Genomic DNA, 24798 nt, shown 5'->3' on the forward strand with positions numbered 1-24798 from the left:
ATGTATATAGTTAAGTTCATTATATCATTTATCATTTATATTTAATCATAGTTAAACTCTTCAAGAAAGTAATACAAATGAATAGTAAATAATATAATGAATATATATAAATCTTTATACTAACAATACATAAATATTATACTCATAGTTTAATTTATCATGTTTTATTTTTGAAACTAGTATTTATGAACTATCAACCTAAAGATTTATACATTCATAATACATTGTTTATCTGTAATATTTATATTTAATAGTTTACAATAATAATTTGAAAAAACTCTTATATTAGTAATAGATAAATGTTTTTCTGTTTATTTTATGTGCCCTTGCTATATAATTTGCTCTGTATTAATTATTGGACTATATGATTAATGAATCTAAATTGGTTATACTGTTAAAAACTGACTTGTTTAACATATTATAAATTTTAATACTGTGATTTTCAATGTAGATTTTTAATTTTTGATTACTTAATTAATATGTGTATGAAAACGTTTGTTAACAAGTTATCACGTGTCCACTTTTTTTACGCTATACAATATAGACATTATTTATAATTAAAATAACATCATATATGTGTGTTTATCATTAAATTACTAATGGTATGAGCGCGCAATATTATGAAAATTGGCTAGTTAAGACAGTAATTTGAATTTTCTGTCGAATTAACAGCCGCCATATACTATGGGAGCTTGCTTGGGATAATGTTTACATTTGTGCAACACTGGTTTGAAACATTTTAACCGAAGTCTAAAGTAACCAAAGCCTGTTAAGTGAAACAACAGCTAAAGAATTTGTTACGTGATGGACACTAAAATCCTCAATCAGATCCCTTTGCTTTTTCACATAAGTTTGGCGTTGGAGCAAAACAAAGCTGTATCCAACAAGTGATAAAACCATCACAAAGTGGTTCTACACTTCTACTTTCATTACTCTGTCATTATCGTTTTGTTTGCATGAAAAAACATACCTCTTTATGTGGATTTCTTTTTCTTTCTTCTGAATTTGTATTTTCCTTTTTTATTCTCTTTTTCTTTTTTCCTTTCAATCAGTTTTTTGCTTTTTTGATGTAATGTATACCTCCTCTTATCCTTGCAGTTTCCTACGGATTATATCATTTACAATATGAAGGAGACTGATATATATACACACATCGAACTTCTATTGTTTTTTATTTTAAATATCTTTATTATTCAATAAATGTCTGTATGTTTCTCCATGTTCCTGCGAGTTTTTCAGATTCATGCGGTGGCTATGGGGTTTCAATGGTGCCTCTGAAAAAGGAGATGAGGAAATTTGGAATTTTTTTATAAAAATAAAGGATTAAAATAAATCCAAACAACTATGAAGGACCAAATTGGACACTCTTAAATAGATAAAAGACCAAAAAATATTTAAGTCTTCAAATTGTATTGTAAAGTACGGAAAATACTCAATTATGGATCAAAACTCGCCTGATATATATTTTTCACTAACAAGATTGGAACTCAAGATGGACTTTATTTTAAGAGAACTAGTGACTTCGTCAATGTATGCTATTATTGTTTGAATAAATACATATTTTCTTTATTATTGTTTGAATAAATACATATTTTCTTTCTTCAAAATGTTTTTTTGAGATAATTAAAGAGAAAAAGAAGAAGAAAAATAAAAAAGAGAGGCTAAAAGTCATTACAACATAATATCAAGATCCGAAAAAGTGATCCGATCTTTGTCCATCTCCCATTGATCCAAAGCCAAGAATTAACTCTAGCGGACTTAAGAATTTTCTCAAGAGAGGGTTGAACAAAATTAAAAATAAAGTCATTCCTAGACCTCCAGATAGCTCAAATAGCAGCTAACCAAATGATACTCCAACAATTCAAATAATATAACGCATATGTAGTATCATGCCCATGTGATTAGTAAAATGATGAATGGGCTGAAGAGGAAGAACAATGTTTATGTTCAACCAATTATAGAGAAGCTGCCAAACCGAATAGGTGAAGTTACTAGAGGAGAAAATATGTTGAATAGTTTCAACTTGGTCATTGCAAAATGGGCATAACGTTCCCGCTCTAGGTGCTATAGAGACTCCCCTCTTGAGAAGAGTGTCGACAGTAGGAATCCGATCCTGAAAAAGTCTCCACGCGGAAGCTTTTACTTTTAAGTGAGCTTTTGACTTCCAAAGCATACAAAGATGGTTAATATTACGAGTCGAAGGCTGTTGATGATGCTGAAAGAGAAGGTCATAAGCAGATTTGACCAAGTATTGGTTGGATTTGTCATGGCGCTACTCCCAAGAATCAAGAACGTTTTTCCGAACAACAACGTTTTGGATTACCTGCAAAAAAGAGTCAATTAGATCAATTTCCCAAATAAAAAGATGACGTCTCCAAGAAAGATTCCAAACCCAATTTCCCTCGAACCAACTTCCTAACTCACTAATGTGGGCATTCGAGTGAACACTCAGAGAATAAAGCCTTCTAAACCTGGAGAACAGATTAGTATGACCCACCTAATTATCGTGCCAGAATCTAGTCGAAGACTCATCTCCAACACGACGAGTAATACCATCCCAAAACCAATGAATGTTATCAGAACCTGTAAGATGAAGGTTACCAAAATCCCTAACCCATAAAGATTTGTAATAAAGGAAGACCTAGACCCAATCCCAGTAACATTAACAAAATTCTGGTCATACTTAGAATACAAAAATTTACACCACAGACTGTCTTTCTCAGTGAGCATGTGCCAATTCCATTTCCCAAGAAGGGCAAGATTGAAGAAATGAATATCTTTAACGCCTAACCCACCCTTAGACTTAGGCGTGCACATCTTATCCCAATTAACCCAATGGATCTTCATATGACTTTCAGTCCCACCCCAAAGAAAATCCCTCTAATTTTTTTGGATCGAACGAATAACACCAACAAGAGCTTTGTAGAAGGACAAATAGTAAACATAGAGAGCTGAGAGGACAACATTAATCAAGATGAGACGACCCCAAAAGAGATATGATTCATTTTCCACGAAGAGAGCCTAGTTTGAATCCTATCGATAAGAGGTTTCCAAGTTGCACGACGATGATGATACACCCACATGAATCCCTAAATAAGTGAAAGAATTAGGGGAGAGCTTGCAATGAAAGGAATCAGCCAAACTTTGAATATGATCCTCAGTCACATTTATACCAAGTAATTTGCTTTTGTTGAAGTTAATTTTAAGACCGGAAGAAAGCTCAAACAACCGCAAAATACTTTTCATAGCCCAAATATTCTAATTAGTGCAGTCACCAATTAGAATTGCATCATCATCAAATTGAATCATAGAGACATCAATATTGTCAAGGCCCACCTTACAGGGAGTGAAAAGACCTTGAGAGCTAGCTTCACGCATAAGATCAGGCAAACCTTTAGCCACAATAAGGAAGAGAAAAGGGGAGAGGGGTCTCCTTGACGCAGACCATGTTGGAGATGGATCTCCTCCGTCGGACTCCCATTGACCAGAATAGACGTTGTTGCAGTAGTCAAGCATTCCATGATCCAACCCTTCCACTTCTGACAGAACCCTAACCGAGACATCATATGATCAATGAAACTCCACGAAACAAAGTAAAAAGCTTTTTCAAAATCGATTTTAAAGATGGCACACTGCTAACCAGTTTTCTTAGCATCATGGATGATTTCATTGAGGATCACAACCCCATCCAGAATATGTCTACCTTTCAGAAAGGTAGATTGAGTATCACTAATGACCTTACCAAGCACTTTCCATAATCTGTTAGCGAGCAACTTAGCCAGGATTTTGTATAAGCAACCAATGAGAGAAATTGGTCTGTAATCCCCTATCAGTTGAGGACTAGATTTTTTAGGGATTAAACAGATGAATGAGGAATTGACGCCCTTAGTAATTTTACCATTAGCATGAAAATCACGAACCATTGTAATGATGTCATCCTTCATGATATGCCAGAAAGCTTTGATAAACTTAAAATTAAACCCATCAGGCCCAGGACTCTTACTGCCCTCACAATCCTAAATGACGTTTTTAATCTCCTCCTCATCGAATTTCGCAATAAGAGAAATATTGTCCAAGGAATCTAATTGGCTCAAAGTGATTACGGATCTCCTCTTTGACACCATGAACATTTTCAATTGCCCATGAATACATAGCCTGTGAATATTCATAATTATACTTTAACATGTTTCATGATTCTTAATAGGAAATACTTTAACTTATATTCATAATTATAAAGTACTAATTTGTATTTTTTTTCCTAAGATTCAAACTACTACACATGAAAATTATTAAGGATTAACTTGAGGATTCAATCATATTATTTCTATTTTAGTTCTCCCTTAGTTTCTATCTAACTTTGTGTATAAGTTTTTTATTGTCAAGTCACGTGTTTTCTAGATTATGCAATCCTGTTACAACAGGAAGTATCTATAATACAGTCGTGCTTGCTCTCTAAGCAGTAGTCTTCAACGTATTCAAGAATTAACGCGAGTCTAGCTTAACGTAAATAAAAACAGAAAAAATATTATATAATATAAGAGTTTTATACATTATTAGTTTATTATTTACTATTTATTCTTAATTATCATCGAGTCGAAAAAATTGAATAGTAAATAGTATATTAACTGTATGTAAATTTTTACCCTGAATAAATATTACACTCAAATAAAAATATACCACTTTAACTAACTATTTGTTGATTAAATTTTTATAATGAATTCAGAATTATTTATTATTTAATGTACACCAGACACTGTACGTTAACATTTACAGAATAAGAAAACGTATTTTTACACGTAAAAAAGTGAAGGTTGAGAATTTTTATTGTCAATTTTCTAATATTTATGTATCTTTTGTGCAAGAAAAATATATTGTATAGGGGTTGTCCAATATTAGATGAGGTTTCATTATTTCCCCTACCCTATTTTATTGTGGATATCTGATACATTAGAAATACATACATATTTCTTTTAATCAAAAAAACTGGATGAAAAATAAAAGGATTGAACTCAGTTCAATTTAATAATTTTTTTACTTGAGTTCAAAATAAGTTATGTTTTTAGCTATAATTTAACTAAATAGAAGTTCATAAATTGTTTAATTTTACTCGTCAACTCAAATTAATTTAATAAATCAAGAGTTGGTAAAATATTTAGTTCAATTTATTAGTTTAATTGGTTCGACTCAAGTTCTCATTTGTAACCTTAAAAAAACGGAAAAGGACAAGGTTCTGGCCTATATACTCAAATGTAAAAGGCTCTGGCCCAAGAATGGGAGGATAAAAACATCCTCGCCATGATAGTCCAATGAAATCTCTTTTTATTTTAGTCCAAGCAATTGTTGAACTAAAGAGAGACAAATAGACGGGGAGAGAGGCCTTACTTCAGAGAATTCATGGATTTTTTCTGTAAAATTGTAAAATTAGAATAATTGGGTTTTAGAAAACTACAAAATATTTATCATCCATTCATTTTATTTTTCTTATTTTTAGTTTCATTTTACTATATGTTAATAATTTATGGTGACTGTACAATAGTTTCCCCTAATATAAGATATGAGTGCGACTGAGTAATCACATATTAAATTAGAATCATTTCAATTATTCAAATAACACAACTCATATCCTCAATTATGCATAAATTTAGTGTAGTTATCTTAAGTATACAAAGCCAAACACGTGATTAATACAATTATTCTGAAACAGTATACAACTTTGGTAAATACATCCTGAACACTTTGTAAGCAGAGATAGTAGATATGAGAGCCATTAGGATGGATGCCACATAGCCACAGAACACAGCCCCTCCAATCTGGAAGCAGAACCTTGTAAATCTGTTGCATACCTTTAGCCACTCAAAGGTTTGTGATCCAGTTATTGCCAGCACCGAGCCTTCAAGTGCTGCAGAGTTTGACGCGAATGTAATGTACACAGCCATCTGTTTACAAATTTAAACATAAAGTTTATTTACAAATATTGGTCAAATGATTGATTCAAACATTTTTTCACTGAGAACATGGGCTACCTAATTGATATGTAATATGTAGTACCTAAATATTCTAAGGTAACTCCAAATTTCCAGCAAAATTAAACTAAACTTTATACCCAACAATTTGATGATTCTGCAATAGCTACAATTATACTTTGATTAGATAGAGGATGCATACATACATAATAAAAGAAAAACCAGGTAAAGAAGAGTAATTACCTGATCCAACAAGAGAGAAATCCAAGCCACGCTTATATAAGACCCTTTGAACTCGCTTCCAGAATAAGTCCATGCAGCGTGTTTGCATAATTGAAGCATGTTATAACCAGCAGACACAGATGTAATATACACCAATATCCTGTAATAAAAACATGCAAACCCTACCTCTAATTTAGCCATAGCAATTGATGAACAAACAAAGATATAATTAGATGGAGAGAGTTCTTCTTACTTGAGAGCATTCACATCTTTGTAGGTAGCCTTCTTCTCAATAGTTAATACTATAACCTTTGTTTGAGTATCAAAAGCAACTAAAAATGCTGTTAATACCAAGACAAGAATTGCAAAAATCCTTAGATAAACTTCCCCTCTCGCCATTCTAAATTCCATTGTTTTTTCAGATGAAACGTACTGTATCAATATTCTTAATTGTAGTTCCAACCTGATGCATCTATTGAGTTGTGGAAGATGCATCGTATTGATGCTTGACACATTATAGGTAGATAACTATCCACGGTTGGTAGAGACTAGTAATGTCAACAGTTAACTAATCTCTGTTATTTATTATTCATCATAACTCATTCGGTTGGATCTCTATCTTTTTATGCACTTAATTATTTTTTATTTACCACAAAAGGGTATGCCATAAAAGTTGAGGCACACTACAGTTTCGGGGAAAAACCAAGGCTTGATCCTTGGAGATATACTAATTTGGAGGGCAAGCCTCACTGTTCTGAGGAATTAGTGTTGGACATGGTGATAGGACGATGCATACGACAACGATCAAACATTTATCTCACCGGGTGGAATTAGCTACATGGACCGGCTATACGATCAGAGGATGCTTAGTAAAACCAAAATTTAATTTTTATGTGTGTTGAAAGTGCACTTAACTGTTCTGTCTGAAATAAACTATTCCTTTTTTTTCCCTTTAAACTATGATGATGAATTTCGGTGCACATAGGAAAATTGAATTGCGAATTGAATTGAATGGTCCTTCTATTTGCCCAACAACGTGTTCCTATTTCCTACAAAGAAATTAATACTAAACCATTTTTAATAGAAAGTGTCTTTCTTCCTTGTATGCAAAATAGTAGTTGGAAAGTGATTTTCAATTTTCTCATTAACCTGTTTTGAACATGTACAAGGTGATCCTACTCATACGCATATCATATGGGACGAAATTAGAAAGGGCACTATCTGCTTTAATCAATCTACAAGGCAAATGGTCATTAATATATAACCAAGCAACCATACTTATTGTCACTTCTGTGATCCAACTAATTTCAACTGATTTTAAATACTCCCTCCCAACTAATTTCCAGCCCGAGAGCACATCTTCTATCATAAACTTTGTATTATTCTATGTACCTCCTGTTTCTCATTGGTCAAAAAATATAAAGTTAATATATATTTAATTCATGTTTTACTTTTCCGACCAATGAAAAACAAGGGTAATGGAGTGGTACAAAGTTCCATCCAGCCTTGTCATCACTTTGGGGCAAGCCCTGTTTTTAACTTCTAAGTGTTTATAACTCATGTCTAAAATGACATAAATACCATGATGCACTAGATTCGTGGTGTTGTTTTTCTTGCTCGAGAATATAGTATGCCATTTTATTCTTTTGTACTTCAATTAATAACTAACACTATTACATGACGTTGACATCTGAATATAACTCAAATCAAACAGCAAAAAGAATTGCAAAATGATATAATGTGAAGAAAATAAGACACAAACATATGCAAGAGCATGATGAACTATCCTATGAGTTGGTGCGGATTGTGCATTCAACAGGGAGGCCTTCAGGGAATCGCTTAGTATCTGTGCAGTAATTGTAAATCATGTAATTTTTCCGAAACCATTTTAGCCTCTTCAGGCTTGTAGAGTCAAACTGTTGAGAGAGCCAAGCATTATGAGCAGAGTTTGAGTTGCAAGAAGAAACACCATTAGACCAAACACAACCATTTGCACTGAAGTTCCTGAAAGAAGCAGTGAATGGAGCTTGACTCCAATCTGTTTTCACAATTCCTCCTCTTGTTGCCCAATCATCAGCATTCCAGAGACTTGAGTATAATCTCATAGGCTGGTTCTTTGGGTAAGGAACACCTGCACCCTCCAAGTTCTTGAACTCCCTAATTGGTTTCCCATCAACATAGAACCTGAAAAATAATATAAAATCAATTATTCTTATAAGTCAAGTTAATGAAGTTTAAGATTATAGATTTCAATGCAGGACATATATAACTGTGGGTTTTATAAACTTACACAACATTTACAGGACTCCAGTGAATGGAATAGGTGTGAAAATCTGCAGTTGGGTCAAACCAAAGGTAAAATTGCTGCTCTCTGTTACCTTTGCCTTGGGTGTATACATTAGTATGAACTATATAAGGATCACCACTCAAATTTCCTAGGAACTCAAAGTCTAACTCATCCCAAGATAACCCTTCTGAACGTAACTACATGATCCACAAATTACATATTAGAATGAAGTTCATGATTCATGTGTAGCCATCAGGCATGTTCATTTGTGAGAGTTGAGCATATTATTATTTACATGGCACTCTTTTGGATTCATAGTTATTCAAGTCACGTCAATATTAATCTTTTAGTAAATGTTCCACAGTTATTTACATTTACCTACATATTTAATTTTATCTGTCACTTAGTTTTATGTTCGTTCTATGACAGAAAGAAAAACAAGAACTGATGTTGTCCTTATCTTATCTTGTTATTCAATTAGATGAATAAGATTGATTAAGCAACTCACGTAATAAGCAGTGACAGTGCCGGCGGAATTCCCAGGGACAAGTTTGATTTCCGTGTCAATCTTGCTATATAGAAACTCATTCTTGGATTGAAAGCCAGAGCCAGAGGCACTGTCAAGGGACAAAGTAAGAAGCTGACCATTGTTCACAATCTTACCCCTTCCATCTCCCCAAGTAATGTCAACATGTTGGTACAAGTTAATACCAGCAAAGGCAACCATAGAAGGTGTAAATATTAGAAACGCTATAACAAACGCAACAGAAGAGAAAACAGCCATTGGGAAAAAAATGTAATATTATGCAGCTATGTTATTTGCTGAATAGGTTTAATTTATAGTAGTCCTTGTGAGGCTTTCTGAGGCATTGGAATATATTCGAATAATAAAATTTGGTTGGTGGGGTGAAGTTTGAACTAAATAGCTGGACCGCAATTGAATTCACTTACTTTGCATAATAGTAATCCCAAGTTTTTAAGTGGTTCATTACGTGGTGCTTTCTGAGGAAGGCATTATTTTAAACATAACAGTGGTTCTGAGTTCCTAGGTTTGGCTCTTATAAACGTGTGAAGTTATTGATTCTTAGTTCCAACCCAAAGTGCTGTCACTTTATCTTTTATTGTAAAATAAAACTCTGGTTCTGGTATCTTCCAGGGGACCTTGTGGGCTTTGTAAAATCAGTGGCAGAGTTCTAGAAAGTTGTACTACTTTGGTTTCTATCTACTCCATCTTGCAGCTTCAAACAACACAAAATTCCTTTCATAATTGAGAATTATGATTCAAAGAATCATCATGATTACAATTAGAATTCACAACTAAACTTGCCCAATATAATGTACTCTAGCAATTACTGGTAGCCAAAAAAAGAGATACTTTGTTACTAGAAGGGGATAATTCTAAAAGGAGACTAGAGAGGTAGTTTATTTATTCCTAATCTAGATACACATGTCTTCTTTGACACCACTTATTTAAGTCTTGGACCCGTTGAACCGATCAACTTAAATTTGTGTTAAGAGAAGGGTGGGAAACAACGGAGGATTAGGATCTTATTATCCAAGGTCAATTAAGAAGAACCCTTCTTTCATTTTACATTTCTCATGGGTCAAATGAGGTGAAACATCAAAGTTATTCAACAAAACGTACACGCATAACACTTCGTTGAATAATATGTTTTAGCATTACATTGGAGTGATATACAATTGGAGTTGTTAATTAGAATTGTAATTATAATGTTTGCCAAACTCGAATTGGTTGAATTCACAAATATTATGTTTGGACTGTGCAAATAATTCAAAACAGAATTATAATGTTAAGTTCTATTCCTAAAGTTGGTAATGTTGTCAATGATAATGATGGTAGTATCATGTTGTCATATAAAAAAAAATTGAACATGTCCGTGGAAACTAGCAAATCCTTTGAATATTATGGATAGTTTACTTTGTTCTCTCTTTAATTTCTACAACGAGAGACAAATATATTTTCAATATTTTTCTAGCCACAGTTATACTTCTTTATAAGAAGTGATCATGTTTTGAGTGAGAAACATTGGCAATATAACGAGGATAACAGTCCAAGCAAGGTTTTCTTCCTACCCAATCACTTGACTTTGAAACTTGGTGAAATAGAAAGAAACATTTACTACTTTGTTATATATTTTTCCATTTTTTTATAATATATTTTCCATATTTGAGTTGAGACGAGAATATAGTGGGTCATAATGAATCAACTTCATACAGATAATTTACTTAAATCATAACTTCAAAGAATAATCTGTCAAAAGTTTTAGACTGAGATATATATATTTTTTTAGAAGAGGAGAGCGGTATGTATATTTAGTACTGCATAATAAAAGTTAACAACAAAATAGACAATTTTCATTTTGGAAAAGAAACAGGATTTTGTAGTGAAATTTAGTTGTACACAAGATTACCATTACTAACCGAATTAACAGAAGGTTATACTAATTGACATTGACATACAATTCTTAGTAAATTAGTGATCACGACGCAGAGGCTAAAGTAAAAGCATAAGAAGAACAATATAAAACCACCAGTGTTTAATCTGAACATGAATGGCATTGTGGCGGTGTAACCGTGTTTTGTTTGGTATACTTACTGGCTTGGTGCTTATATTCCTACCCACTGAATATTGACCCCACTAACGCACCAACTTGGTGATTGCGTTTTGCTATAGAAAATGAAAAAGCGCGTCCTAATATCACAGGTTCACAACCAAACCACTTCCAACATCATTTGTTGATTTGGTTGTGCTACTAGAAGCGACAAACAATGGAACATTAGTACATGACAGCCAATCACTAATACTATTTAATATTCGGAAACCCAACAACTACACCTTCCATAGCTCCTTCCTTAACCTTTGAACAACTATAAATACCACTCTTACTTCTCTGCCAAAATCATCCCTTCAACCCTTCAACCCTTCAACCCTTCATCACTCTCTCACCTGAAAAAAAATACATTACTACTAGTAAGCTACGTATACAAATTGATATCAGTTATGGCATCTTCTTGTTGCAATTGTTCAACAATAACTATCCTCTCTTTATTGGCATTGTCATATTTTATGGTAGCTTCAGCTGGCGACTTGAACCAAGATTTTGATATTACTTGGGGTGATGGCCGTGCCAAAATACTCAACAATGGCGAGCTTCTCACCCTTTCACTTGACAAAGCCTCTGGCTCTGGTTTTCAGTCTAAGAAAGAGTATCTCTATGGAAAGATTGATATGCAGCTTAAACTTGTTGCTGGAAACTCTGCTGGCACTGTCACCGCATATTATGTAAGTACCCTAACGCTTCATATATGTCTTAATGTTAATTCTCCCAATATATAGTTTCGAATTCCTCTTGTTTCTTCTTCTAAATTTGGTTTATGTAACACAGTTATCATCAAAAGGCTCAAACTGGGATGAGATTGACTTCGAATTCTTGGGGAATTTGAGTGGTGACCCATATATCCTTCACACCAATGTGTTTAGCCAAGGCAAAGGTAATAGAGAGCAACAATTCTACCTATGGTTTGACCCAACTGCTGATTTTCACACCTACTCAATCCTCTGGAACCCCCAACGCATTGTGTAAGTTACTCTTATCTAATGCAATCCTCAAAATATAAAAAATAAAATGAACATGTTCTTTTGCCTTGTGCTGGAAGTAATGTAACTAAAAAACTCTGTTTCCTCTGTTTCAGTTTTTCTGTGGATGGTACCCCAATAAGAGAATTCAAGAACTCAGAGTCAATTGGAGTTCCATTCCCAAAGAACCAAGCAATGAGGATATACTCGAGTCTGTGGAATGCAGATGATTGGGCCACAAGGGGAGGGCTTGTTAAGACAGATTGGACTCAAGCTCCTTTCACTGCTTCATATAGAAACTTCAATGCCAATGCTTGCACTGTTTCATCTGGAACATCTTCTTGTTCTTCAAATACTGCATCTTCTTCAAACAATGCCTCTTGGCTCTCTGAAGAGCTTGATTCAACTAGTAATGATAGGCTCAAGTGGGTTCAGAGTAATTACATGATATACAATTACTGCACTGATGCTAAAAGATTTCCACAGGGCTTTCCTCCGGAATGCAAAAGTGCTTAGGGAAGCAACGCTTCTATAGAAGTACATGACATTGCAATTTTTTTCTTCTTTTTCTTCTGTAATTTCCTATATGATATTCTTTCATTTATTGTTCGAGTCACATATTATTTATATTACAGAATAATACAGATCATCATTAATTCAAATGGTTAATTCTTCCTTTAATTTCTTATGCCGTTTCATACCTTGGCTATCAGACTAATAATGTGGACTGAGGTTAGGACAAGAAAATTTCCAAGGTCTAAGCTTAGTTAGGAGTGAAATCAATAGCTTACTCTTTAACACATCATCAACTGCAGATCCTATATATCGCAAGGAAAATATGAAAAATTTATCATGCAATGATTCTACACATTATAATTACCTGAGAAATCATTGGGTTATATTCTCCTTCACATTACTGTTATGCTCTGGTCCAAGACATTCGTTATCTCCTTCATTTGCTTGAAATATTTCCTTAAGGTTTGTCTTTCGTGAAACCAATAGGTGTGCTCACCTCCAAGTCAATGAGGGTCATAATCTTAGTTTTTGTTGTACAATATGGATCAAATTTGAATGGCACTTTCTATATTAGTTTATGGAGAACTTTAATTATGAGATTGTTTTTCCAACAATGTATTTTGTAATCTCCTTGTTTTGTACGTGGTGATTATAAAATTAAAATAAAACAGATAAAATATAAAAATTAATTAATTTTAAAATAAATATAAATAAAAGGTTGAACAAACTGCTAATAAATTGTTGTGAATTAATCCGAATACTTTCTATAGTTATTAATTTTCTATCTCAATTTCAAACTTTTTGTTAATAGAAAAAAGAATTTAGCTTTTTCTATTATTTTTAGTATTTCACATTCAAAGCAAAAATTAACAATGGCTAAGCTTTATGAAGCTTGAAATCTTAGGAGTACTTATGTTGGAGTTAGGACATGATCCTCATAATGTGATAAGGAAGAAGGAAGATGAAGAAGGAAGAAATTATGCAATTATGAAGAAGGAAGAAAATAATTAGGCTCATACTCATTTGTCTATCCTTTATTTTCGGATTGGGCCTTGTTACTCTTAGGCCCAACTTGCTATTTTTATTCTTTTCAGTTGGTTAAGTTAGTTAGGAAAACTTCCTTTAGTTTCTTTATATATTTTCCTCTTCTTCCTTATAAAATCTAAGTTGGATAATAAACAAAATTAATTCAAAAAGTTATTCAATCAATTCTTGCAATGGGGTACATGATCTTCAACATGGTATCAGAGCTTAGGCTCTGATATACCATTCTTCCGCTGTCAATTTCTTCAGGAATCACATTCTTAAATCTTCCCCCTTCTTCTCTTCTTATTCTCCAACTCTTCGTCTGCAACATTTGTTCACCTACAACGATATGGAGAATAGAGCAATTCAGCCAGTAAATCCTCTACAAGATCCTTGTTCCCCTTACTACATGAGCCCCAATGAGAATCCATGTGCCATCCTCGTCTCTAAATCCCTCAAAGGTGAGAACTATAACTCTTGGTCTTATGCAATGTGGATGTCAATCAAAACGAAGAACAAGCTTCAATTCATCAATGGATCTCTCTCGAAACCTTTGGTCGAGGATCCATACTTCAACGCATGGGACAGATGTAACACTTTAGTAGTTTCTTGGTTGACTCAATCAATTGATGCATTTATTGTTCAAAGCATCCTTTGGATGGACACGACACTGGAAATATGGCAAGATCTGCGTGAGAGATACTACCAAGGAGATGTCTTCCGAATTTCACAATTGCTGAGAGAAATCTACACCTATAAGCAAGGTAATATGAGTATAGGGGTTTACCACACTCACATTAAGGGTTTATGGCAGGAATTGGATAACTTTAGACCAATTCCTAGATGTTCTTGCACACACAAATGTAGATGTGATCTAATACCTACTATAAAAGGCTATAGAGAGAATGACTATGTCATTTGCTTCCTAAATGGTCTCAATGACCAATATGAAGGAGTGAGGTCAGAAATTATGTTGATGGACCCACTACCTACTATGAACAAAGCCTTTTGCCTATTAACACAACAAAAAAGACACATAAACTCTCAATTAGGAGAGCCAAGAATTCTGATGAATGCTTCCAGTAATGAGCATCATGATGATGAAATTGGGAGAGACACAAGACTCAACAGAGGAAGAGCATACCAACCAGGGAGAAACTCGGGTAGATCATCAATTGGGAGAGGAATCAAGGCTTGCACTTTTTGCCACAAGACAGGCCACACAGTTGATCAATGTTTCATGAAGCGTGGATTTCCCCCTGAAAATTTCAAAAGTTATGTTGTTAACAACATTGGAATAAATGAGGTTCAACCTTATGACTCTGCATCATAAGAACAAACAAAGGATCAACCTCTGATTAGCAATGGGACAACATTAGGAGTGAACATCACTCCTCAACAACATCAAACCCTTCTGTCCATATTACAACCTACAATCACGCACAGCATAAACCAGTTTGCTAGACACTCTACATATCTTAATGACAATAGCAAAGGTATAGTGCACATATTAAATTGCAGTACTAAAAGTCTTGACTGGTTTTTTGACACAGGGGCCACTGATCATATATGCCATACCCTCTCACAGTTTCAAACATACAAGAAAATTAATACCATTTATGTAACTCTGCCTAATGGCAGTCAAATATCCACCAACATCTCAGGGAGTATTGTGTTTTCTTCTCATCTTTACTTGGTTGATGTATTATACATTCCTTGTTTCACCTATAACTTGATTTCCATATCAAAACTGATTGAGACAACACCATGTCAGCTAACTTTCTAAATAATGTTTGTCATATTCAGGATCTCCCATCATTGAAGATGATTGGTGTAGCTGAACTGAGAAGTGGACTATATGCAATGAGGAGCCATGTGAAGACCTTACCCATCATGCATAAAGAAAAACTCAACAGTTCAGCCAATAGTTTCAATACATATGACACTAGTGTTTGGCATAATAGGTTAGGTCATCTTTTCCATAATAAGATGTTAGCAATGCAGAAGGTTTTCCCTTCCATTATTTGTACTAAGACTATGGATCCTTGTCACATTTGCCATTTAGCTAAACAAAGAAACCTACCTTATGATAATAGGATCTCTAAACCTACTTACATCTTTGATTTACTTCGCATGGATATATGGGGGCCTCTTTCCACTCCAAGTACTATTGGTCATATGTATTTCTTGACAATAGTTTATGATAAGTCTAGATTCACATGGTTATATTTCTTAAAACTTAACAAGATGGGATGGTTGAGAGAAAACGCTAACTCATACTTGATGTTGCAAGATCTCTGATTTTCCAATCCAGAATTCCCCACTGTTTCTGGAACTATGTGATGGCACATGCCATTTACTTAATCAATAGGCAACCAAGTAGATACCTATCCAATAAGAGCCCCTTTTGTGTCTTGTATGGAAAACTACCTAGCAAACCTGAGTAGTGGCCTTGATCCTGAAACAAGTTGTTTTGAGAATATCAATGAGGAATTCCCTGCACACCATTCTCATAACTATACTCATCCTACTGAGACTTGTGAGACTTCAATGAATGAGCACAACAATGATACTCAACCTACTGTCATCACTAATGAAGAGAACATTACCACCAATGAAACTAATAATCCTAGGAAGTCCACTAGAAATAGGAGCAGGCCTCATTACTTACAAGATTGCCATTGCAGTCTAATTGCTTCCACTTCTCTTTCAAACTCATCAAAATCTTCAAAAGAAAGGTATCCTCTATGTAATAGCATTTCTTATGAACATTTGTCTTTAGCTCACAAACACTTTTCTCTTAGCATATCTTCCAATGTGGAACCTAAAACTTATAATGATGTTGTCAAATATATATGCTGGAAAAATGCAATTAAGCAAGAGTTGGGAGCCCTAGATCACAATAAAACTTGGATAGTAACTACTTTACCTAAAGACAAAAGAGCAATAGGATGCAAATGGGTTTTTAAACTGAAATATAAGGCAGATGGCTCTATTGAAAGGCACACGGAAAGACTTGTTGCCAAGAGCTTTACCCAAACTGAAAGAGTGGACTACGTGCAAACCTTTAGCCCTGTAGTCAAGATGACCACCATTAGGGTCATCCTTGCTTTAGCCTCAGCCAACAAATAGCACCTACATCAGCTAGATGTCAATATAGCTTTCCTCCATGGTGACTTAAAGGAGGAGGTCTACATGAAGGTTCCTCAAGGCTTAACAGTTGGCAATCCCAATCTTGTTTTCAAGCTTGAGAAGTCTTTATATGGGCTCAAACAAGCTAGTAGGCAGTGGCATGCCAAGTTAACATATTTCCTATTACAAACAGGTTATGAGAAGGCATTTGCTGACCAATCCTTGTTCATTAAATCCACTGAGTTTAGCTTCACATGTATACTAGTGTATGTCAATGATCTTGTTCTAGCAGGTACTAGCATCAATGAGATTGATGACATGAAACATCTTGTCAATAAAAGGTTCAGCATAAAGGACCTTGGGCAATTAAAATTTTTCTTAGGTATGGAAATAGCCAGGTCCAACAAAGGGATTTCTCTATATTAGAGAAAATATATCCTTGATCTCCTCGAAGAAACTGGTATGCTAGCTAGTAAGCCTTGCTCCACACCAATGGCATATGCAGGAAAACTAATCAGCATAGAAAGTGGAGTTCCTCTGAATGATCCCACTGCATACCGAAGACTCATAGGTAAGATGTTATATTTAACTCATTCAAGACCTGATATTAGTTTTTGTGTTGGCCATTTGAGCCAGTTTGTATCCAAACCCACTAACCTTCATTATGAAGCAACTAAGAGAGTACTGAGGTATCTCAAGGGTTCAATTAGTACTGGAATTTTTTTCCCTGCAGGTTGTGACTTCAGGGTAAGGGGATACACTGATTCAGATTGGGCAGGATGCCCTGACTCTAGAAAATCTATTTCAGGATATTGCTTTTACCTTGGCAATGCACTTATATCATGGAAAAACAAGAAGCAACAAGTTGTGGCTAGATCTTCTGCTGAAGCCGAATACAGGGCAATAGCATTAGCTACCTCTGAAGCTCAGTGGCTTGCCTATCTCATGAAGGATTTGAGGATTGCTCATCCAGAACTCATAGCTCTGTTTTGTGACAATGAATCTGCCATTCACATAGTTGCAAATCCCATCTTCCATGAGAGAACCAAGCACATCGAAGTAAACTGCCACTCAGAAAGGGAGAAAATACAATCAGGACTCATTCACTTACTTTCTATTCCAAGTCTCTCTCAAACAGCTGACATATTCACCAAGGCACTATCTCCATCTCTTTTTCGCAAGCTTCACTCCAAGCTTGGAATGTTAAACATACACATTCCAGCTTGTGGGGGGCTGTTGGAGTTAGGACATGATCCTCATAATGTGATAAGGAAGAAGGAAGATGAAGAAGGAAGAAATTATGCAATTATGAAGAAGGAAGAAAATAATTAGGCTCATACTCATTTGTTTATCCTCTATTTTCGGATTGGGCCTTGTTACTCTTAGGCCCAACTTGCTATTTTTATCCTTTTCAGTTGGTTAAGTTAGTTAGGAAAACTTCCTTTAGTTTCTTTATATATTTTTCTCTTCTTCCTTGTAAAATCTAAGTTGGATAATAAACAAAATTAATTCCAGAAGTTATTCAATCAATTGATTAGAGAATCTTTTAGGAAATTGCTGGAAAAAATTAAAGTTTTATCTCAAAACCAATTGGCAATGAGAGAAATTATGTATTTTATTCGTTTCAAGATAATAAAGTAGGCGATGTAAGATTAATTTTTCAACATATCACATACACATAAATCTCTAGGAGTAGACGAAAGATTACCTAATGAGAGTGAAGTTGGACTTTGGACTTACTATGTCAAAGTTTCATTTCAAAATAAACTCACAATGATATAAGTGACTCAATAGATATTTAAACTATGACATTGAGGTAGTTAATGTGAGACTTACTTCCCAACATACGCACTCCACAAACGTCTATCGAACCAGGTGAATGATTATCTTTGATCCATGACTAAAAGACATTTTTTGCCCATAACAATTAGAGAAGTTAGGTTTTGACTCTAATATCATATTAAAGTTTGATCTCAAAACTAATTATTAATGACAAAAATAACATGGATTTAATTATTCCCCCTCAAAACTAATTATTAATGACAAAACTTATAAAATAAAGATTATATCCAAACTTCACGTTCAAGATATTAAGTCCTAAGTACGAGACTGTAATGAGAGACAAATCTAACTTCAACTAAGAATATGATCTATCAAGTATTTATAAAGCTTAGATCCCTGATCTTATAAAGTAGGTTTTCCTATTTTCGTGGCTTATAAATCATATCCAAAGTCGTAAGGGAGAGTAGCCATTTCACTTTGATCCTTTATTTGAATAGAAAAATGAAAGCTTTCAATAATGAATAATGAATAATGAATGAGAATAAAATTATGAAAATTACACACGAGAAAAAGGTAAGAAAAAAAGTGAGCACACACTATCTATAGAAGCGTTGCTTCCCTAAGCACTTTTGCATTCCGGAGGAAAGCCCTGTGGAAATCTTTTAGCATCAGTGCAGTAATTGTATATCATGTAATTACTCTGAACCCACTTGAGCCTATCATTACTAGTTGAATCAAGCTCTTCAGAGAGCCAAGAGGCATTGTTTGAAGAAGATGCAGTATTTGAAGAACAAGAAGATGTTCCAGATGAAACAGTGCAAGCATTGGCATTGAAGTTTCTATATGAAGCAGTGAAAGGAGCTTGAGTCCAATCTGTCTTAACAAGCCCTCCCCTTGTGGCCCAATCATCTGCATTCCACAGACTCGAGTATATCCTCATTGCTTGGTTCTTTGGGAATGGAACTCCAATTGACTCTGAGTTCTTGAATTCTCTTATTGGGGTACCATCCACAGAAAAACTGAAACAGAGGAAACAGAGTTTTTTAGTTACATTACTTCCAGCACAAGGCAAAAGAACATGTTCATTTTATTTTTTATATTTTGAGGATTGCATTAGATAAGAGTAACTTACACAATGCGTTGGGGGTTCCAGAGGATTGAGTAGGTGTGAAAATCAGCAGTTGGGTCAAACCATAGGTAGAATTGTTGCTCTCTATTACCTTTGCCTTGGCTAAACACATTGGTGTGAAGGATATATGGGTCACCACTCAAATTCCCCAAGAATTCGAAGTCAATCTCATCCCAGTTTGAGCCTTTTGATGATAACTGTGTTACATAAACCAAATTTAGAAGAAGAAACAAGAGGAATTCGAAACTATATATTGGGAGAATTAACATTAAGACATATATGAAGCGTTAGGGTACTTACATAATATGCGGTGACAGTGCCAGCAGAGTTTCCAGCAACAAGTTTAAGCTGCATATCAATCTTTCCATAGAGATACTCTTTCTTAGACTGAAAACCAGAGCCAGAGGCTTTGTCAAGTGAAAGGGTGAGAAGCTCGCCATTGTTGAGTATTTTGGCACGGCCATCACCCCAAGTAATATCAAAATCTTGGTTCAAGTCGCCAGCTGAAGCTACCATAAAATATGACAATGCCAATAAAGAGAGGATAGTTATTGTTGAACAATTGCAACAAGAAGATGCCATAACTGATATCAATTTGTATACGTAGCTTACTAGTAGTAATGTATTTTTTTTCAGGTGAGAGAGTGATGAAGGGTTGAAGGGTTGAAGGGTTGAAGGGATGATTTTGGCAGAGAAGTAAGAGTGGTATTTATAGTTGTTCAAAGGTTAAGGAAGGAGCTATGGAAGGTGTAGTTGTTGGGTTTCCGAATATTAAATAGTATTAGTGATTGGCTGTCATGTACTAATGTTCCATTGTTTGTCGCTTCTAGTAGCACAACCAAATCAACAAATGATGTTGGAAGTGGTTTGGTTGTGAACCTGTGATATTAGGACGCGCTTTTTCATTTTCTATAGCAAAACGCAATCACCAAGTTGGTGCGTTAGTGGGGTCAATATTCAGTGGGTAGGAATATAAGCACCAAGCCAGTAAGTATACCAAACAAAACACGGTTACACCGCCACAATGCCATTCATGTTCAGATTAAACACTGGTGGTTTTATATTGTTCTTCTTATGCTTTTACCTTAACCCATAGATACATAATAATTATCTCATTCTATTAAAAATGTGAGAGGCTTGAGCTGACACAAGGAGATGCGTTTGTTAAAAGTAGCCGGTAAATAGGCTAAAATGGTCAAATGGTTGAAAGTGTTTGAATGACATAACTTAAAGGAATAATTCACAAGAGCTAATCAAAATACCACTTATAAAGGTCACGCTTTTTCTGAAAATCCTCTCTAGCTAAAGATGATTATAAACTTATTTTAGATCAATATGTTTATTCACTAACTTATATAAGCATCTTTAAAGGATTGTTAATTACACCCTAAGTGTGATGATGTGTGGACAACACCACTGACATGTGTCCTATTATTTGTTGGTGTGACAAAATTATGAAATTAAACCATCAACACATAATTGATGGCTAGAACTAGAACTAAATACTTCAGAATGTAGGAACAATAAAAGATAATAAAATTTGTAGGCATTAAAACAAGAAAGTCGTCATTTTTTTAGTTACTAGAATTTTTTGTAAACATATTTATTATTATGACTTTTTATGTTATTGTACCCAAAAAACAAGTAGTGCATAAAATAAAATTAGGGTATAAATAAAATTGTAAGGTTTTTAAGAATGGAATATATAGTGTCAGGGTTTTTATTTTTCTCCTTAAAACTTAAAAAATCAAATTTCTTAGGTAGTGTTTAAAACACAAAACCTATTTCAAAATTTAAGAATATAAGAGATGATTAATCATTAACCCGCAGATGAAATATTACATATGATTTTATCTTCCATGGAAAGCCACACCAACACTGTATTTAAATACCTTTACACTTTTATTAATTAATTTTCTCTCTAACTTTCATTTCAATGACAAATTAGAGATGCACATTAATGCTGATCATAACCGCCAGCACGCACCAAAACAATATTTAATAAATAATTAATAAGTTAATTATACTGACATCTCTTACGTTTTAGTGAAATTACATAAATTATCACTCACTTTTCTATACACACAAACCTCCCCTAATTTCACCACTATATGAGAAATAAGTGTATTCTTTTAAACAAATGTGATAAATGTAATTAAGTTAAACAAAACATGGTATATTGTGAGAAAAATTCAAATAATATACAAATCAATGTATCTTCATTATTTTTTGTTACAAAATTCATCAATAATTTTTAAAAGATATTATTTAAATCGCTCTTATACTATATCGCGACGAACCAAAAATAATAAAGAAGTATCGACTCATATATTATTTGGACTTGTCTCCACAATATATCATATTTTATTTAACTTAATTACATTTATCACATTTTTTGTTCAAAAAATTACACTTATTTTTCATATTGAGTGGTCATTATAATGAAAATATAAAAATTATAGATTTATATATATATATATATAAAAGTAAGGAATAGTTTGTGTAATTCATAATTTACTCATAATTTGCTTTTGTTGTCTCCTACGGTAAAGTCGTATGTGGCGTCCGTAAAGGACATTCATTCATTGATCCTATCAACTACGATATTTATCATACATTTCTTGTATCCAATTCTAAAATATGATTGAGGATTCACTTATTTTTATAATTTTTTTAAACTTACTCTTTATAGTAGTGATTAATTTTAGGAAAATTTAATGATTTAAATTAGTGAGTAGATCTAAACTATTGGATATTCATAGAATTTGATGACCAGACTAAAAAGTAAGTTTAAATTTTTTACTCATATTCATCGCCTTAATATAATATAAAATAATTAAAATATATTGCAACAACACATATAGACAAATATATTAGGTAAATAAAGCTTTTTAACTATAATAATAATATAAATTATAAAAAACATCAATTCAGAGTATCCATCCGACTATCTTAAGTTCTCTTTATCATTTAGATGAGATCTGCTATCTTCAAACCTGTCCCCAAATCTGTCCTTAACCAATTATAATAAAATAAAATTAATAAACCCATGAATATTTAATTTTTTTAACTGACGTGACATAATATGATTGATTTCGGACAGACTTTAGGATATATTTTAAAACAATATATATTTTCCTTATTATTTACTTGAGATCCTTTCACGTATTAAAGTATCTCATATTAGAATATGAAGAAACTTTATACTTTCTAAGTTTTTTTTCTACCAAAAATCTTCATCTTGTACTTTACCCTCTAGGAGAGAATCTTAATTCTTTGTTATTTCAAAATTATGTGCTTAGTTATGTCACAGTCCATACAACTTTTACCACTTCAACCATACCAGTCTTACCTGGCAACAACTACTAAATAACAATGTACAACTCTATGGAAGGTATATACTTAATGACATGACGATAGGGACTGCGTCAAGTCCTAAAAACCATGCATTATAATATAATATACCCTCTACCCTGCCCCAATATAACCTTTACCAACTTGTACTGATATTGATATTCATTGATTAAATATACAATAAAGTTGATTTTGACCTTTAGAGCTTTTCAGCTTTTGACAGCTTTCTTCTTAATTACCCATACAACTATCTACACCTTACTTAACAGGCACCTTCCTACCCTTCTTCCTTTACTACTTGATGCTGCAAACCCATACAAACTATTTTAACTTCCCGCTACTATATATAATGCTTAAACCCTTTCAAGCTTAACACCACATTCATCACAAGTACTTAATTTCTTAGCTTACACTTATATTGAAAGAAAAGAAGAAAAAAAACAGATTCTTCTTAATGGCTTCTACCACTTCTTTAAGCCTTCTTTTTACTCTTCTGCTTGTGAGCCTTTATATTGTTCTCTGTGGTGCTAGTAACTTCAACCAAGACTTTCAGATTACATGGGGAGATGGTCGTGCTAAAATACTCAACAACAACAATCTTCTCACTCTTTCCCTTGACAAAGCTTCTGGCTCTGGATTTCAGTCTAAGAATGAATATCTATATGGCAAGATTGATATGCAACTCAAGTTGGTTCCTGGAAACTCTGCTGGCACTGTCACAGCCTATTATGTAAGTTTTATATAAACACACACTTATTACTACTCATTTTTTTTGTAAGAGATTAACAAATGAATGAATGTTTCTTTCTTTTTTTACCAGCTATCCTCAAAGGGATCAAATTGGGATGAGATTGATTTCGAATTCTTGGGGAACCTAAGTGGTGATCCATATATTCTACACACCAATGTGTTCAGCCAAGGCAAGGGCAATAGGGAGCAACAATTCTATCTTTGGTTTGACCCAACTGCAGATTTTCACACTTATTCTATTCTCTGGAATCCTCAACACATTGTGTAAGTATACAATCTCCTCATTAACTAGTCCTATATAAAATTACACCTATCTAGCTAGCTCATATATTCAATATATTATTAAATGTGTAACTCATTAATTAAGTTACTAATTGGTTACATTATTGTCCATGTGTTTCTTTCAGCTTCTCAGTTGATGGCACCCCAATAAGAGAGTTTAAGAATTTGGAATCAATTGGAGTTCCATTTCCAAAGAATCAAGCAATGAGGATATACTCAAGCTTATGGAATGCAGATAATTGGGCTACAAGGGGTGGACTCATTAAGACAGATTGGTCAAAAGCTCCATTCACTGCATCATATAGGAACTTCAATGCAAATGCTTGTGTATGGAGTGGTGGAAAATCATCATGTAAATCAAATTCTGGTTCATCTTCCTCTGCATGGCTAAGGCAAGAGTTGGATATAAGTGGTCAACAAAGGCTGCGATGGGTACAGAAGAATTACATGATTTACAATTACTGTGTGGATAAGAAGAGGTTTCCACAGGGTCTACCACTTGAATGCACACGCTCCTAGTTCTTCAACAATTACATCATGCACGCTTAGAATAGAGAAATATAATATAATCCTATGTATTATTCTTTTATTCTTTCTTTATGTTTGTTTGCTGTTTGTGACTTTGTACCATGTAAAATATGAGTATCACGTGTAGAGCCAAATCCAAATTGTTTCTTATAAATTTAATAGATTAATTTTTATATTCGTTTGATTTTTCTTTTTACAAATTGTACTTACTATTAACTATTAAAATAGT

General features: G+C 33.8%; 6 protein-coding genes across 6 annotated transcripts; 3 read left to right on the forward strand and 3 right to left on the reverse strand.

Moving 5' to 3' along the window:
- Positions 5631 to 6765, reverse strand: LOC109362062 (CASP-like protein 2C1). The gene is made up of 3 exons (XM_019607631.1): positions 6439 to 6765; positions 6207 to 6345; positions 5631 to 5936 (listed from the first exon to the last, which is right to left on the reverse strand). Exons 1-3 carry the CDS (start codon positions 6678 to 6680, stop codon positions 5691 to 5693), a joined length of 627 nt encoding a protein of 208 aa, XP_019463176.1. The 5' UTR covers positions 6681 to 6765; the 3' UTR covers positions 5631 to 5690.
- Positions 7818 to 9331, reverse strand: LOC109361615 (probable xyloglucan endotransglucosylase/hydrolase protein 23). The gene is made up of 3 exons (XM_019607125.1): positions 8981 to 9331; positions 8476 to 8669; positions 7818 to 8369 (listed from the first exon to the last, which is right to left on the reverse strand). Exons 1-3 carry the CDS (start codon positions 9254 to 9256, stop codon positions 7973 to 7975), a joined length of 867 nt encoding a protein of 288 aa, XP_019462670.1. The 5' UTR covers positions 9257 to 9331; the 3' UTR covers positions 7818 to 7972.
- On the forward strand, positions 11406 to 12741 carry LOC109363099 (probable xyloglucan endotransglucosylase/hydrolase protein 23). Its single transcript, XM_019609282.1, has 3 exons — positions 11406 to 11776; positions 11880 to 12073; positions 12187 to 12741. The coding sequence occupies exons 1-3, from the start codon at positions 11495 to 11497 to the stop codon at positions 12584 to 12586; spliced, it is 876 nt and encodes a 291-aa protein (XP_019464827.1). The 5' UTR covers positions 11406 to 11494; the 3' UTR covers positions 12587 to 12741.
- Positions 16031 to 16744, forward strand: LOC109361935. Its single transcript, XM_019607462.1, has one exon. The coding sequence runs from the start codon at positions 16031 to 16033 to the stop codon at positions 16742 to 16744; it is 714 nt and encodes a 237-aa protein (XP_019463007.1).
- Positions 19101 to 20321, reverse strand: LOC109362266 (probable xyloglucan endotransglucosylase/hydrolase protein 23). Its single transcript, XM_019607943.1, has 3 exons — positions 19956 to 20321; positions 19659 to 19852; positions 19101 to 19545 (listed from the first exon to the last, which is right to left on the reverse strand). Exons 1-3 carry the CDS (start codon positions 20235 to 20237, stop codon positions 19146 to 19148), a joined length of 876 nt encoding a protein of 291 aa, XP_019463488.1. The 5' UTR covers positions 20238 to 20321; the 3' UTR covers positions 19101 to 19145.
- Positions 23385 to 24744, forward strand: LOC109362268 (probable xyloglucan endotransglucosylase/hydrolase protein 23). The gene is made up of 3 exons (XM_019607944.1): positions 23385 to 23739; positions 23830 to 24023; positions 24167 to 24744. Exons 1-3 carry the CDS (start codon positions 23464 to 23466, stop codon positions 24558 to 24560), a joined length of 864 nt encoding a protein of 287 aa, XP_019463489.1. The 5' UTR covers positions 23385 to 23463; the 3' UTR covers positions 24561 to 24744.

This window comes from Lupinus angustifolius, chromosome LG12 (genome assembly GCF_001865875.1).
Source record: "Lupinus angustifolius cultivar Tanjil chromosome LG12, LupAngTanjil_v1.0, whole genome shotgun sequence".
NCBI lineage: Eukaryota > Viridiplantae > Streptophyta > Magnoliopsida > Fabales > Fabaceae > Lupinus > Lupinus angustifolius.

Coding starts and splice junctions, on each gene's coding strand:
- LOC109362266 (XM_019607943.1), bottom strand. CDS start 20,237: ATGGCATCTTCTTGTTGCAATTGTTCAACAATAACTATCCTCTCTTTA. Junction 19,853..19,955: donor GCACTGTCACCGCATATTAT/GTAAGTACCCTA, acceptor TATGTAACACAG/TTATCATCAAAAGGCTCAAA. Junction 19,546..19,658: donor TGGAACCCCCAACGCATTGT/GTAAGTTACTCT, acceptor CCTCTGTTTCAG/TTTTTCTGTGGATGGTACCC.
- LOC109362268 (XM_019607944.1), top strand. CDS start 23,464: ATGGCTTCTACCACTTCTTTAAGCCTTCTTTTTACTCTTCTGCTTGTG. Junction 23,740..23,829: donor GCACTGTCACAGCCTATTAT/GTAAGTTTTATA, acceptor TTTTTTTACCAG/CTATCCTCAAAGGGATCAAA. Junction 24,024..24,166: donor TGGAATCCTCAACACATTGT/GTAAGTATACAA, acceptor TGTTTCTTTCAG/CTTCTCAGTTGATGGCACCC.
- LOC109361935 (XM_019607462.1), top strand. CDS start 16,031: ATGGAAAACTACCTAGCAAACCTGAGTAGTGGCCTTGATCCTGAAACA.
- LOC109362062 (XM_019607631.1), bottom strand. CDS start 6,680: ATGCATCTTCCACAACTCAATAGATGCATCAGGTTGGAACTACAATTA. Junction 6,346..6,438: donor AAAGATGTGAATGCTCTCAA/GTAAGAAGAACT, acceptor TTTTTATTACAG/GATATTGGTGTATATTACAT. Junction 5,937..6,206: donor TTTCTCTCTTGTTGGATCAG/GTAATTACTCTT, acceptor ATTTGTAAACAG/ATGGCTGTGTACATTACATT.
- LOC109361615 (XM_019607125.1), bottom strand. CDS start 9,256: ATGGCTGTTTTCTCTTCTGTTGCGTTTGTTATAGCGTTTCTAATATTT. Junction 8,670..8,980: donor GCACTGTCACTGCTTATTAC/GTGAGTTGCTTA, acceptor TGGATCATGTAG/TTACGTTCAGAAGGGTTATC. Junction 8,370..8,475: donor TGGAGTCCTGTAAATGTTGT/GTAAGTTTATAA, acceptor ATTATTTTTCAG/GTTCTATGTTGATGGGAAAC.
- LOC109363099 (XM_019609282.1), top strand. CDS start 11,495: ATGGCATCTTCTTGTTGCAATTGTTCAACAATAACTATCCTCTCTTTA. Junction 11,777..11,879: donor GCACTGTCACCGCATATTAT/GTAAGTACCCTA, acceptor TATGTAACACAG/TTATCATCAAAAGGCTCAAA. Junction 12,074..12,186: donor TGGAACCCCCAACGCATTGT/GTAAGTTACTCT, acceptor CCTCTGTTTCAG/TTTTTCTGTGGATGGTACCC.